The following is a 16,263-nucleotide window of genomic DNA, read 5'->3' as shown; positions in this document are numbered from 1 at the left end:
AAATTCCTCAAAAACAATGGTACCTGAAAACATAAAACGTCAGGAAAGGGACCTCATACTCGAATTTAATGTGCTAAATGGCACCATCAGACAGGGAGAAAGTATATTCCATCAACTGCACATTTTACAGCAAATAACAATCTTGTGTCTGTTAACAAGAAATTCAGGCATCATCAAAATGTTGAACAGTGGAATTGAGATTTTTTTCCCGAAACAATGGACATTTGGGCACTGTATTATTTCTTGTCCTTATGAGTAAGCATTGTACAAATCTGAGATCTCTCTTCTGCTCAGCATCAGTACATCTGGAACTTCTCTTTAGTCTTTTCAAAGACTTGCTCAGCGATCAATGCACCATTGCCGTCAGCTTTCTTGATCTCCAAGTTGGCCTTCTGGTAGAACCCAGTGCCTCTCAGAGCATCTGCAATGAAGTCATCAAATCCAATGGCGATGGCAGCCTCTGCCTTGGCCCCATAAACCAGCCTCTGTTGCAAGAGGAGTAGGCATGTTTAGACAACACTCAATAAGCTCCAGCTATGCTTAATCATTTTAGGCAATCAGTCAGAACAGTAAAGTACGAACCTTGATTCGGGAGAGATGAACTGCACCAAAGCACATTGGGCATGGCTCGCAGGACGCGTAAATTTCGCAGTCTGAGAGCTCAATTTTCCCAAGCTTTTTGCAAGCCTAAAATATGGACATACATCAACCATCAAACCACACAGCAAATAATGGAATTAACTGCCAGGAAGATTACAGAACGAGATCAAAGTAATGACAATTTTCCTTAGAGCAACTGCTAATGGTAGCCTTCAGGTAATTTACCTCTCTAATTGCAGTTACTTCAGCATGCGCAGTAGGGTCAGTGTGCTTCAGAACCATGTTATGGCAGCTGACTACTACTTCGTCATTACAGACGACAACTGCTCCGAATGGACCTCCGTCACCGCAATCGACTCCTCGATATGCTTCTTCCACTGCTTTTGTCAAGAATTTGTGATCCCTGTCTTGCACAGCTGCAAAATTCACCAAAATGCGTGTCTTAGATCAGTTTTCTTGCTGCTGTTACATAAAAGCAAATTTTACCAAATGGTGAAACTGTGACCTTAGAGGTCATTGGTCAATGGCAATGTTGAACTTCTGCCAGCAGGTAAAGCTGTGCAACGACAAGGGAATTAGACTAATAATTATTATTACTGCAGCAATGCTCTCACCTTCCTGATAACCAGCAAATGCAGAAGCAACCGAGATGGTTCCATCCTTTGACTCCACAACTGCAGTAGGAAAGCGCATACATTAAGGTCATGATTTATCAGAAGAAACCGATACGTTAATGTTCGTTATTATACAACCAATTTTAAGCGACCAACTTCAGCAATTTTCCTTGTCCTTGAACTTGTATCCATCCACAAAGAAATCAGGTTGGCAGGCAACAAAAGTTGCAGCAGTCAAAAATAATGTAGGACCCTTTAGGAGCAAGACATAAACTTCGGTTTAGTTCAAGACTTCAGTTATGACTTGTACAGTCAATAGTTTGGCTCAATTTCCAGACAACAGATCATCGGTTAAGCAATTCAGACATCATTCCATCCATGGGAAACACTTAGTCACTCCCCCACTTGTAAAAAGATCAATTTTCCGTCAGACAGCTGAATGTTCTAGAAGAAGGGTCATTGCTCGGGATCTGCATGAACAGCGCAGAACCTTATGCGTGGAGCCAAACGTCACATTACCATTCCTTTTATTAGGTACTGTCCGTTGCATCCAACCGGTACAGTCTGTCTACTTGACGTAGTTTAGAAAAAGAAAAGTTGTTCTTGTTCCAGGATTTGTCCCAGGATGTCATGCCTGACGACGTATGTATTTTTCACTAGGCAAGCAGACTGACGGACCTTCAAAGGGAAACAGCACGACGACAAAACTACAAAATCATATGAACGCATTTGACATGTGGACCTGCATCTGCATCTCAAAGGTACATGCATGTGCATCCACCAACCCTTTTGTGGTAAGATCCAGGTTCGTGATGCACAATCTGATTGGAATCTGACGGGAAAAGGGCACTCCACAGAACAAGTAGTAACCGACGGGGATTCATGCCCCGGAACAGGATCGAGAAGAACCGGAGCAGAGCCTACACGAGGTAGATGAAACGACATGCCCCGTCGCCCCGATGGCCCCATTGGCGCCGCCGCGCCAGAATCGCTGGCTCAATCACCCCCCCCCCCCCCCCCCCCCCACCACCACATCTTGCTCCCCCGAGACAGAACCGAGAACAGAGCTGGAATTCGAACCAGGGAGCGGGTGCGGGGTAGGGGCAAGCGAAGCGGCCGCAGATCGTACAACGCACCGGATCAGTTACTGCTATCCATCACGTACGATAAGAGAGAGACGTACCTTGCGCCTCATCCATGGTTGGTGGTCGGAGAGAGGGGAGAGGGCTCCAGCAGCAACTTTTGAGCGAGAGAGAAAGGGGGGCGACGGTGCCGAGATTCCTGGGTCGTCTCGGCTTTTGCCGCGATGGATGGCGCTGGCGTCTCGTGCTCTCCCGCCGATCGGGTCGGGTAGGGGTGTCGTCTAAAAATAAGAACCACCCAAGGTCACTGCGGAGTGGGGCAAGATGACCACCCTGTCCGCGGCTGGGCTGATTGGGACTTGGGGAGGCGGGCGACGACGCCGTCGGAACGAACTCTACGGACCTGGAGACGTCATCAGGTCCGACGGCGCCGACCACCGTCCGGCCACGCATAACACATTCACGTCTTCATCACCCACGCTGGAGACGTCACGTTGGAGCTTGCACGTTTTCCTCGTTGCCCTGCCTGCTTGGGCGTCCCCTCCTCGTTGTAGCGGATGGATTCTTCGTCGGCGTCATTTGGTACCTCATTATTTCTCCTTACGTGTGGGCAATGCAAAAAAAGTAGTTTAATAGTATCTTCACCGGAGCTCTTAACATACACTAGGTAAATATCCGTGCGTTGCAACGGGGTAAAAAGTGCAACTATAACATATGTATGGACATGTGTTGTGCAGAAAACAAGCAAATCACTGTGATAAACTCATAATGACTTGTCACCTTGTTCGAAGGGGAAAAGGTGATCCTTAGTCTTACAACTTTAAGAAGAGAACCATACATGTAGCACCGCATTACTCCAATAATAAAACAGGTGTAGGATTATGTTGTCTCTATCTGGGAAAGACATGTCCAAAGATTAAAAAACTTCAGTTCATCACTAAGAAAAAGCATAAAAGTGATTAAGAACACTACCATCATAGATCTCTTGATTTTCAGGATCACTAAGGACCTCGTAAGCCTGAGCTAGCTCCTAGAACTAAAACAAATTCATGAGTTCTTAGTTTTCGTCACAATCATAAATCCCATTTATACAGCCTTACAACTAAACATTGCCATATTCATGCAAAATAGGTAAAATGACCTATATATACATCACTACTGGTTCTGTCAAGCAGGGTCAAAAGCACCATGATAAACTGTGGAGGTGGCAGTGCGGGCGAGCTTGGATGTATATATCAGCATATGAACCAAGTAACAGTAGCAGCAGAGTTTCAATGATTATAATTCCATGCTTAGATCATAGAATTGTTCAGTATCTTTCTCATCGCTCGCTAGTGCTGATTGGGTATAATGTATATGGAAATGGAGATATGAAACAGTGTTAACTGATACTATCTTCAGAGCTGGTGAAAGAAACTTTTCCCCCCTGAGTGTAATTAATTGGCGAGAGAAACTAATGCAACGTCCTATTTTGTTTCACCTTCTTGTAGTTGTAGGGCTTGGCAGGGAACACTGGGGCACCTTGAACAGATCCTCGTTGTCGTCCTTCTCTGCCGGCGACACAACGATGAAGAAGTCCCTGCTTGCAAGTATTGGGTGACAGGCATGTCGTCCCGCAGGTTCCAGTCGCCGAACGTCGGGATCCGGCGCCACTTGCTGTCATCTTGCGCCTGTCAGAAAAAAACGAAACAAAATAGAGCTTACTCCTCTGGTGAAAGCTTGGAAGCCAGTCTTGGAAGCAAGAAAGACAATATGTGCATGTATGACACATACGTGCTTGTTTCAAAAGAAAATGAACACTATTAAGAGCTTAGTATGTCTCTCAGATTTACAGTAGATAACTACTCCTATATAAGACGATCATATCATTTCCAACTGCCATGGCTTGTTTCTCTGTTAGCAAGGACATGCTCAAGGCCGGACCTAGGAATGTGCGAGCCGTGCGCTCGCATAGGAGCTCCAAAAATTGAGGGTCCCAAAACTTAGCAGATCTATTCTAGTTTTATGATTTTTTACGACACATATTAATAAGTAGCACATATTTTTCTCCTTACCATGCTGCTGCGCTGAAGTGGAACTATCGAGCGCTGCACCAAAAAATGAATCTTTATAGGATCTTAACATGTTTGTCCGCGTGAACGAAGTTCTCTAAATTAAAGCTACTAAATTTATATTTGTGTTTTACTATGACATAAAAATGTATTATTTAGACACAATAAGAGGAATATATCAGTTGAAAAAAAGTAAGGGAGGCTTACCTGCTCATCCCCATGCTCCTGTCCCGCTGTGGCATTCCAGCAGGCTGCATGATAACGATTTATAGGCCGACGTCTTCCTGGAGTCAGTAATAGCATGTAAGCTTGTTATTTTGCTTCAGAATATGAAGGGACGATTTTTATTGATGTGGATCATTTTACACATGTAAATAAGGGACATCATGAAATGGTAGAATGCATCTTACAGATTTGGTAAATGAATGCAATGTAGAAACACATATAAGATTAGTGCATAATCAAAGAATCATTACCTTCAAACAAGTGAAAGCTTTGACAAAGGAAGTATTCAGGATCTGTGATGAGATGCAGAAGCACTAACTGTTTTGAAATTAGTTGAACAAATAGATTAAACAAGACAGAAAAATAAATATCAATACCCCAAGTTGCTTGTTATCTGCTCAGCTCAAGTAAAAATTGTGGCAAGATCGATGACAACTATCTTAATCTTAGAGCTGCTTAATCTTGTCTTGCAAACCCTGGACACATCGAGTTATTGTAAATATTGAACTTTGTTGGCTTTACCTGCAGAGGCAACAATCAGGGTCAAATAATAACTTGTACTATTGTATCATCTGCGTTATCAAGCAAGACGATCAATACTGGAGAAATACAGAGTAGAGTGTGTGTGCAATACTGGAGAGCAGAATATTCCTGCAAATATAGTACGCAGTTGCTGTTCGCCTTTTTCTTATGCATGCTTCTGCATTAGTATAATAACTATATATTTACTGCACAGGAAAAAAGAAGAAACACGATAAATGTGCAGGAAAAAAAGAGAGGGACAGTATGGTCTATGATATTGCAGTAAGCTTGTTGTGTAACTTCTGTTGGTTGTCAGGGGCAAATGTTCATTGTGTAGGGTATCAGTTTCGATGCAAAATAAAATAAAATTTTCTCTAGGATTGTCATAAACCAAAACTAAAAAAATAATATATCTACAAGATCTTTGCAAATCAAAAAAATGTGGGGACAGAAATTCTTGGGCACTTGATCACATTACTCATACAAAAAATCGAATAGGCATAATATTAAGAGTACTTATACAAATCTATAAACAGAGACGGCCATAGTAAAAAAACGCAGAACACACTCACTATCTACATTATATACGCAGTACACCCTGGCCTCACTTACAGATACGCACAACACAAAATGTCAGCTGCAAAATTCAGCGGTTAGTAGACCTCCACATTCCATTGATCTCCCCTCTTCAGCTGCTTCTTGTAGTCGAACCAGTCGATTCTTGACATTTAAGTAAGCAATATATGCCACACAAGTCTCAGCGCCACCATCAATTTCACAGCAAGAGCAGTTGGAACTAAGGGTTCAAAATTAAAGATTATTTGCATACCGTCTTTTTCAGCTAGTGACACCATAATGTCATCGATACCGTTCTCCATGCCTTTCAGCCCACACATGTAGACGTAGGTGTTGTCCTTCTTCAGGAGCTCCTACAATTCCTCTTTGTACTCCGCCATCCGGGTCTGGATGTACATCCTCTCCCCCGCCGCGTTCGTCTGCTCCCGGCTGACGGCGTAGTCGACCCGGAAGTTCTCTGGCGCTCTCTCCTTCATCTTCCTGAACTCCTGAATAATGCACAAGAGCACCTTGTAGAGATCGATGTACTGACCTCCTTGTACAGATCGATGTACTGACCTCCTTGTAGAGCAACGAGCTGCTCGTTGGAACACCCAGGAAGAGCTAGCCTAGACCTTTGAACTGCACAAGAGCGGCTCACACATTATTTGCCATTCTCTGTCCAGTGTGTGAACTTTACAACACCGCTGCCTGTAACTTGTACTCGTCATGCTTCTCAAAGAACATCTTCCACAGGAACGATCGGAACAGAGCGATACCTGTACCGGTGGCAAGCTGGAAGCAATTGGCAAGCATGACTGTAATTAAAATCTCTGGTTGTCGTCAGTGTGTATGTAAGGTACTGGACTGGAGTCGGCTCTGAAGCTTACCATTATAATGGTAGCGTTGGGGTCTTTGGGCATCAACATTTCTTTGCCGACTGGTCCTGTTATCTGGACGTTATCACCTGGCTGCAGATCACCTGCATTATGATATGAGCACGCACAGGGGAACACGCTGGATCAGATATTCGGGTGCCAATCAAGTCAGATCAGGATTTGTAGAAGAAGATTGTGTGCTGACCTACCGCGGCGGCCGCATTCCTGTCCCTTATCCTCCTATCTGATGGCACGCGACTCCCGCCTCTCCTCCGACCCTCCTCCGCCTCCGCATCATCGTCCGTGCCACACCGCCTGGCGTCCTCGGCGGAGCAGAACAGCGCCTTCCGCGCCCCGGCCCTGCCGCCAAAGCGCAGCCACGATGGGGACTGCGAGCCCGGGCGGAGCGCTGGGGAACCACCAAGCCGAAGCGCAAAGGGCATGGCAGCGACGTCGTCAGTGACGGTGAGGGAGAGCCTGGGCATCAACGTCGGCGGCAGTGGAGGTTATCAATGTGGTTGGTCGCTAGGATTTTTGGGTTGGGGGTTTTGGTCATCCCTTGTGAGCTGTGAGCTAGCGTGGGGAGCGCGCACGGTAGCCGGGAGGCTCCTCCATGGCGCGTGCTACGACGGCGGCTGTGCCTAGGCGGGCGTGGAATCGCGACGGGCGGCCGTGACTCGCGGCGGGAGGACGGGCGGGCGCGACGTGCGTGTGACCCACGCGCGTTGGGCGGGGAATCACGGCTGGGTGGGGGCGGGCGAGCGACGGGATCCTCGGCGGGGGAATCGCGTCTGGGTGGGGGGCGGGCGGGCGGCGGTATCCTCGGCGGCGATTGTCTGCCGTGCGCGCGCGGGATCCGCGGGAGGCTGGGTAGAGCGGGGGCAGTCTACAGATGACGCTTAATAGTTGTAGAGATTGTTTTACAAAAGTGTCTTCAATTCATTTTTCAGGGCCCCTTTGGTAGGGCTTATTTTTCAGCTTCGGCTCTGGCTCATGCAAAAGTTGTGCTAAACACCTCTTTTTCAAATGGCTTCACCAGTGAAGTGCTTTTCCAAAATGAACTAGAGGGCATGAGCCAAAAAAAGTGGCTCACCCGGCTTTAGCTCACGTCATTTTTGCACAATAGCCCTCCCACCAGTCCAAATTATTATTTTTTGGTCCTCCCCTCAATCCCTAGCCACGTACAGGAGAGATATACATATACAAGGGTCTTTCTGAAAAACAACCTATAAGCCGTTTTGCCAAATGATTTTTAGAATAGCTTTGGCTCATCTAAAGAAGTGGTTTCACCTCGTGAGCCAGAGCTAAAGCCGTTTTTGGAGAAGTCAGAGCCCTGCCAAAGGGGCCCTCAATTAGAATATATGAAAGCACTACTGTGACAGGTTACTTAACAACTTGTCTTCTATGTTTATTTTTTTTCTCCGCTCACGACTTGAAGTTTCCGATTCTTAAAAAAGATTCGGTACTAAATTTTCTCTGGTTTTTTGTTCCCGCCCAAACGTCTTTATTATCAATTCCTAGATAGAACTGATATTAAATTTTCTTCCTATAAATTTGGCATTCCTCGAGGCTTTCTCATTCATGAGCTCGTACGTTGAGCCCCTCTGACCACACCACCATTGAGTGTTAGGATAACTTGTTATCGCCATTGCATGCAACATTGATACTTGTCCAGAGCCGTACCTGAGAGGGTGCGGTTGGTGCGGCCGCACCGGGCCCCCCAAAACAGAGGGCCCCTAGCCACTGAACGCTAGCACTTTTTCCTGTTAAATCTATCTGTTCTAGACACAAATACACAAAGAGCGATGCGCTATCGACCAGTCTCATTTAGATTGTTAAACTAATGTCTCAATTACTTATCGAATATTCCATCCAGTTCAAAATAGTATTTGTTTTAGCTCTTGATTTTTATGTTTATATTCAACTATATAATGATGAATCCACTAAAGAAGCAAAACAAATTCTATTTTGATATAGAGAGAGTATTATTTACCTGCTGACAACCATTATTTTAACAAGGACATCCATTATTTTTAGCTCAATATTAAACCCTAGTTTTTTGTTTTATGTGTTTTTATAGAAACCCTACTAAGATACCATGAAATGTAGAAGTTAAATCATGAACTAGCCCTTAAGAAGAAAATAAGATACATTCAATAGCCCTTAGGGCTATAAATGGTGTATTATGAACTATGTTTTAGTAAATTAGCGCTTAGAGTTTTGAGTGATGTTTGAGTTCAATATTTTTTTATTTCCTCCGCTAAGGGCTGGTTTGCAACTATTTGTCACTTTCCTTCCTTGTCGTCGTTGTCTTATCGCCAGCACTGTGGTAAAGATGAATCATGAACTAGACCTTAGTAAGGCAATGAATAGGTGTATCCAACTAGATATTATGGCTATGAGTGATGTTCTAATAAACTAGTCTTTAGGGCTATGAGTGATGTTTTAGTAAACTATCCCTTAGGGCTATATTTGATGCTATAAGTGATGTTTCAGTTGGAACACTTCAAAAAGAAAGGAAGGAACTACTGCCTTTTGATTTAATAAAATATCTCGGCTCTAAGTGTACACACATTACTAGTTTTAAATGTTACTATGCTACTTGCTTGTATATTTGTATATATGTCCCATTAGTACTAGTTTGAGCCAAGAATTGGTACTAAAGCAACTAGAACTAAATATCGATGTATTTAGCCTCTGTTGCTTAGTACCAGTTGGGAATCCGCTAGTGTAGTCGATTCTTAACCAATATTGAATGCACTTTCTCTAGCAATGTGCTCTAACTCATAATTCAACCTACACCAAAAAGAAAAATAAGTCGATCCTTATTGTTGGGGGCCTTCGGCTTCCGAAGGTCCTCAAAAACATGATTTAACAATGTTTCTGGAGTATGATACATGAACATGTACCTTCGGACTTAGGTCAAAATCACAGTGTGAAGAAGCACAAAGAATACGAAGGATGGCGCAGAGCCGAAGCTATGCGTAGGGGAGCTTCGGCGTGATAGCAGAAAAGGAAACCGACTTAAAGGGGAAAAGGCTATTTAGACCCCGATGGATTACTATAGAGTTATTAGCAAATGTAAAGGGCATGAGTGTAATTTTACATGGGCTGCGTCCCGTGCCTATAAATAGATGAACAGTGCTCCCGTACTGTTCACGCTGACTTGGCATTTGCTTTTGCGTCACGCTTGTACTTTGGCCTTCTTTCAAGCCGAAGGTACATTTGTAATTTATTATCATTTCTATCTTTCCATAATAATAAAATAGAAGTGAGTTAATAATAATATTTAAGTGTTTATGTTATTTCTCATACTTTATATGAATCCTTCTTCATTATTTGTTGTGCTGATGAAGGTGTGTCCTTCATAACCTTCGTCCGAAACTCATTATATCCCAAGGGAAATAATGCTTTGAAGGACGAAGGACTTTAACGTTTAACAATTTCTGTGTTGCCTTGTTCTTAATTCATAGCATTTAAGGACAAGTCTCCAACATTGGAGCCCACCTCCGGTGAACCCTTTTCGACCACCTTCGGCAAGCATAGACCTTCGTCATGCCGCCAAAGAAAGCTTCAGCGACAGGGGCTGCCATTCTGCAGCCGCTGGACCCGAACCAGGAGACCCTTTCTCTTCGAGAGGCCCAAAGCCAGAAGAGGAAGGCCACCAGTCCAACACCCCAAGAGGATGAGTTGGACGAAGAGATCAGGAATATGGAGATGCTTCATCAGCAAGTGCAAAAGAAGAAGGAAAAAATGGCTCGGCTAGCTGACCTACAAAGGCAGATTGACGAAGCCACTGAAGAAGTACGTCATCTTACTCAAGATGAGCAACACCGAAGACCCCAGCACAGAGAGCTGCACCAAGAGGGCTTCTACAACGAGGATGAATGGTATGAAGATTTCCATCATGGAAATTTTGCTTTTGATGATGCTTCTCCTCTGTCAGCAGAACTGCAGGCTACACCCTGGCCCCCGTCTTACAAGCCACCTCAGCTCCCTATGTATGACGGACACTCAGATCCGAAGCAGTTTCTGATGAGCTACGAAGCTACCATATCTTCATATGGAGGCAATACTGCAGTCATGGCGAAATCTTTCGTCATGGCAGTCAAGAATGTTGCACAAACCTGGTACTCCTCTCTTCGGCCAGGAACAATCACATCATGGCAGAAGCTGAAGGACATGCTGATCACCAGTTTCCAAGGGTTCCAGACGAAGCCGGTTACTGCTCAAACTTTGTTCCAGTGCACGCAAGATCACGAAGAATACCTTCAGGCATATGTCCGAAGGTTCTTGCGTTTGAGGGCACAAGCGCCAACAGTGCCTAATGAAATTGTCATTGAGGCCATGATCAAGGGGCTTCGGCCAGGACCTACGGCCCAATACTTTGCCAGGAAGCCCCCTCAGACCCTGGAGAAATTGCTTCAGAAGATGGATGAATACATTCGCGCTGATAATGACTTTCAGCAGAGAAGGGAGGAAGCTTACAGGTTCTCCGAAATAACCAGGGGCTTCGGAGGGAGAGTCCACCCAAGGCATGTCAGATCAATCCACTCTACTCAGAATGACGACAGAGGAGGTCAACAGCAGAGGCCGCAATATTCCTCCCAGGCTTCGGGGCAGCAACAAAGCTATCCTCGGCCTCTAGCTCCAAGGGGTAGAGGCGCCAAGGGCTTCGGTGGAAGGTTTGGGGATCAGCCCAGGAAAATTTATTGCCTATTTTGCGGTGAGGACAAGGGCCATACTACAAGGATGTGCCATGTCACCATCCAGAAACAGAAGGAGATAGCAGAAGCTGCTGCCCAACAGAACCAGCCGAAGCAAGTTATGCATACTGCTTCGTATCATTCACCATACATACCAGAGTATGTGGGTAACCATCCTGCAGCTTCTGTTGCTTCGGCAAGCCAACCTCAGGCATCTTGGCAATAGCCTCCACCTCCACCACCAATGCAACCCGCATATCCCCAAGGCCAGCAGCCAGAAGGGAGCCAGCACACTCACCAGCAGCGAGACTTCAGGGAGCAGTCCGAAGCTCGCACAGTCAACAGTACTGTGCCAGAATCGAAGCACATCTACTAAGAGATATCCTACCTCTAAAATAGTTTTTTCATTTGTCATAATTTTCTTTTTTATTAAGGAACAATCATTGAAAGCCTAGTTATTTTGTTGTTTTCAATTTCTTGTAATAACTTCGTAATTGTCATGATATAATAAACTTTCTTCATAGATTCACGAAGTTCCAAAAGTCGGTGAACCACGAAAGTTGTTTTCAAAAGAACGTGGGGTTCACAATCATATTACAAGTTTTGCCGAAGCAATAAAAAGTCGTTCTAAGGAACGCAACCTAAGTCTTGACGAAGCAACAAAAAGTCGTTCTAAGGAACGCAACGTAAGTTTTGCCGAAGCAACAAAAAGTCGTTCCTAAGGGAGCGCAGCGTAAGTTTTCTGCTCAAAAGTCGTTCCAAAGGGAATGCAGAGCTTACAGCGAAAAATAAACGCTGATTCCGTCAAAATATAAGGCGAAGCGCGAAAAGTCAACGCGAATACCGCCAAAATAGAAGGCGAAGAAGTTCAAAAGACGTTCCTAAGGGAATCCAGAACTTACAGCGAAAAGTCAACGCTGATACACCGAAAAATAAGCGGTGAAGCCGAAAAATAAACAGCAAAGAGATTGTGTGTTCTATTGTGGGAATGTGTGTGTATCTTCGGCACAAATATCATTTTGCATAGCATAACATCATCACATCATTCGCATAACATGGCATCATACATCATATTGCATCAATGGCACAAGAAGGGGATACAATGATGATCTTCGGAAATTGTTTCGAAGAAGTTGTGCCAAGGCACAAAATAAGTTTTGAAGAAGTACAGCTTCATCAACTCTAATATCAAAGGAGATCTATTGCTTACGAAGCATAATGTTTTTACAAAATATGGGTATTCTTCACGAAGCATGAAAAGAAGGGAAGGTGTTTTTTCGCTGAAGGCTCAAAAACGGTATGTACATAAAGTTTCATGCATCGTAAAGAATTGAATTACAAACACCTCATATATTACATTCAAAACTACAAAATGTTACACACTTTGTTCAGCAAATATTACATTAATATTCCAAATGTTTTTACAATAATAAGCTATTCTTCTTTTAGAACTGCTTCCGCAGCTTCGTTTAGTAGTCGAGTAACAGCTTCGTCCATAATAGTTTCGGCCATCTTAGTAATTTCATCTTCCTTTTTTGCTTCGGGGTCGGCCAATGACTCGAAGGGCTCCGGGGGAGGAGATAGTTCGGCTGCGATATAAAACACAAATAAGTCCGAAGTCACAAAAATAAAACATAAAGTTAAAACAATTAGGCAATACCTATCCGCCTTTCAAGTTCTGCAGTCTTTTCAGTTGCCTTTGTTGCTTCTCTAGCATCGTGAGTATCTTTTTCACTTTTCTTTATAATTTCGTGGGCCATTCCTTGGCCACCATTTTCCTAGATGTCAGTGAAAAACTTTCCACCAATTAAACTTGCTTCGGCCGAGAGGTCTTTTGTATCTTCAATAGATAAGGCAGCTTTGGTTTGCGCCAAGGATTTTACGTGTTCGCAACCTATCTTCTCCAGGATAGCTGCAACTCCCCTCGCGCCAGAAAAGGCGCAGACGTCTCCACGACCATTTAAAATTTCCTCGAAAGCATCGGCTTCGCCGCTGATCCATTCAATTGGGCCCTCAGGATCGCCTCTTACGAAGTTGTCCTCGCTGGAGTATGCACCAACGTCGGCAAAGCTTGTCTTTATTTTTCTCACACATTCTATGGATTTTTCATAATATCTTTCTTTTGAAGACCGAAGTTCTACAGCTATTTTCTCCCAATAATTTTTCCAGTAATCACTGGCGTCTCGGTCAGCTTCGGCAATTGCACATTTTAATTTTGCTTCTGCCAGCTGTTTCCGAAGATCTTCAATTTCGTATTTCTGGGCTTCAGCTTGGGATTTTGAAGTAGCTTCATCTTCTTTTATCTTGTTCACCAATGAGTTTAATATTTTATCTTTTTCAAGACCTTCGTTCCTTAGCTCAATTACTTCAGAACGAAGGTTGTTCAAAGCTATAGTACATCCTTCGTCTTCAGCACTTTTTTGCGCCCTGAGGGCGTTGCTAAGAATAAGGCCCTGCAAAAGGAGTGCGGTACTAAATATAAGCAAATGGAAAAATTTTGTTTTTAAGTACAAAAATCTCATTCTCTCACCTTTAAGCTGTTGTATGCTAAGCTGTCGGCCAATTCATCTTTTGATAGCACCGAGAGCCCGTCTTCTAGTGTCGGGAACCCGAAGCTTTTGCTCATCTCTCAGTAGACAGAAATATCCTTGCTGTCTGGGAGACAATACAAGAAGTCTTCTTCTCCGCTGCCGTTGAATATCAACGCCCCTTTTGGATATTTCAGTCTCTGGGCATAATATTGAGCTTCTCGCTTTTCTTCTACAGATAATCTTTTTCCCGAAGCATGTCGTACAATATAATCAAGAGCTTCGGAAGATGCTTCGGGAATAGGAATGGCAGTTTTTTCAGACAGAATTTGTTCTGCAGATTCTTTTTCCGCTTCTTCTTCTTCGATTTCCAAGGATTTCTCCTTGGCGGGCTCTGAAGGCCCAGCTTCGGTCTCGGCATGACTTTGTGCAGCTTCGGCCTCAGTCTGTTTTGTTTCAATTCGCGTTTTTGAAGCTTCGGCTGTTTTCCCTGCAGTAGAGCTTGAAGTCTTTATTTTCTCCAGTAGATCTAGTACGTTGACCATCCTTTTCCTCTTGGCGGTCGTTGTAAGATTCTTTTGCGCCTTCGGCACTGTCACCTCTGCCGAAGGGCTTTTAACTTCTAATATTTTTGTTTTTTCGACCTCTGCCTCTTCAATATTAATGGCCTTTGGCTCACCTGATTTGGCTGGTGATGCCTTCGACATTGTAGCCAGTTCTTCATTCCTCTGTGTGAGGGCAGATTCTTCGGCTTTAGTAGCCGAAGAGGTCTCGCCGCCAAATTCGGGCACGTCGGCCGGTTCAATATATCGCGGCCGGTGAGTAAGGACCTTCACCTTTTTCCTCTTCGGCGCGGGCTCGCTTGGAGCAGCTGGAGCAGCATCCTTCCCGAAAGTTGCACTCTTTCTCTTCTGCCCCCGCGACGGGTAGCGGTAATCAGGGTACATAAACCCAATAGCATCGAAAACTCTATTCAGCCTCTTCTTCTTCCGGCCTCCGAAGGCCGCAGATAACGGGTTATCTTCTGCCTTTGAGTATGGCCCAAGCAGTTCATCGCTTGTAGCTTCGATACATTTCAGCCAATCATCATCTGGCTCAACAAACTTACCTTCATATCTGAAGGTGTATTTCAACCTAACCAGCCCACCTTCGTCAGACTTGCTGATAGTCTCCTTTGGCATTTCCCATTTCTCTACAAGTGGCCACACTCTGAAGGCTATGTGCTCCTGCACTAAATCCCTTGTCCCGATGAAAGAGCAAACTATGCCAAAGGCCTTTCGGCATTCTTCGGCTGCTTCATCAATTTCCACCTTCGGTTTCCGGAGGCCGAAACGCTGCCAGATAGGGCGCATGATGATCTCCTTAATATCCTCTCATGCTTTTAAATCATTTTTCACATAGAACCATTCCTTCATCCAATCTCCGGGCCATCTCTTCTGAAAAGTCGGCACGGGGCAGCTTGACCCAGAGCGAGCAACGAAGCTATAGCAGCCAAAATTGTTATGGTATTGCTCTTTGCCCTAGGGTTTCGTCTCATATAACAGTTCGTGCATACTGCATAAACTTTTTGCATTTGGCTCCAAGCCCTGGCTCCTCACGGCCCAGACGAAGATTCCCATTCTTATGATTGCTTCGGGAGTAATTTGATGAAGGTAAACCTGATATATTTTTAAAACTTCAACCACAAAATTGCTTAGGGGGAACCGAAGCCCAGCCTTGAAAAAGCTTCGGAAGATCATGACTTCATTCTCTTCGGGAGCAGGAGAAGTCCTGTCTCCGTTGTCAGCCCTCACGATAGACACATCTCGAAAATATCTTCCCCTCATATTGTCGAGATGACTGTTTAATAGTTGATTTTCCAAAAACCGTATGACTTGGTCGCCAAGGTCGATCTTCGGAGTCTTCGCCACCGCTTTCCACATCATAACTGTCACTATCACCGGTGTCTTCAGATAAACCTTCTAAAATCTCTCTAGTAATCTTCTCTGTATTTGTTTTCGCTATTGATTCAAGAAAGCCAAGATTCTTCTCCTTAGAAAGGCTCAGCTTCGTTTCAACAACAACTTTCTTGTCTTGAGACATCTCTTCGAAAATGTTGAAAATGTGCTCTTAAGGTCGAAGCTAAAAAATCTAAAAAGCCAGGCAAAGCGCTTGTAGGCAAGAGCTAAAAATTGAGAAGGTAGAGCAGATGGCAAAAAGCGTGCCAAATGAGCTCGCGGTGTGCTCTTATTTATACGCCTAGTGCGTTGCAAGTGGGAGGGCCCCGCTTGTCATTGACTGTTGCTATTCTAGCAAAGGGAAGGTGTTTTTTCGGACCTTCGGCTTAAGACCTTCGTCCATATCGCAATCTGAATTTATCATTCTAACAAATTAATATTGCGAGGGGCTACTATTGGGGGCCTTCGGCTTCCGAAGGTCCTCAAAAACATGATTTAACAATGTTTCTGGAGTATGATACATGAACAGGTACCTTCGGACTTAGGTCAAAATCACAGTGTGAAG

The 16,263-nt window shown here is 44.4% G+C and overlaps 1 protein-coding gene and 1 pseudogene across 1 annotated transcript; both read right to left on the bottom strand.

Annotated features, from left to right (window-relative positions):
• Positions 1-296: 296 nt before the first annotated feature.
• LOC100037793 (cytidine deaminase 2) lies at positions 297-2,418 on the bottom strand. The gene is made up of 5 exons (NM_001112494.1): positions 2,398-2,418; positions 1,215-1,274; positions 826-1,016; positions 583-687; positions 297-485 (listed from the first exon to the last, which is right to left on the bottom strand). Exons 1-5 carry the CDS (start codon positions 2,411-2,413, stop codon positions 297-299), a joined length of 561 nt encoding a protein of 186 aa, NP_001105964.1. The 5' UTR covers positions 2,414-2,418.
• A 2,956-nt stretch (positions 2,419-5,374) lies between these two features.
• Positions 5,375-7,012, bottom strand: LOC103649096 (ferredoxin--NADP reductase, leaf isozyme 1, chloroplastic-like; annotated as a pseudogene).
• Positions 7,013-16,263: the final 9,251 nt, after the last annotated feature.

The sequence above is a fragment of the Zea mays genome, chromosome 2 (genome assembly GCF_902167145.1).
Source record: "Zea mays cultivar B73 chromosome 2, Zm-B73-REFERENCE-NAM-5.0, whole genome shotgun sequence".
NCBI lineage: Eukaryota > Viridiplantae > Streptophyta > Magnoliopsida > Poales > Poaceae > Zea > Zea mays.
Note: the sequence above shows the minus strand (reverse complement) of the source record. Positions and strands in the feature narration are given on the sequence as shown.

What these genes read in the sequence shown, in the direction of transcription:
- LOC100037793 (NM_001112494.1), bottom strand. An exon ending in ATTTGCTGGTTATCAGGAAG is followed by an intron (nt 1,017 to 1,214) that starts GTGAGAGCATTG and finishes TGAATTTTGCAG; the next exon opens with CTGTGCAAGACAGGGATCAC. An exon ending in AAGTAACTGCAATTAGAGAG is followed by an intron (nt 688 to 825) that starts GTAAATTACCTG and finishes TCCATATTTTAG; the next exon opens with GCTTGCAAAAAGCTTGGGAA.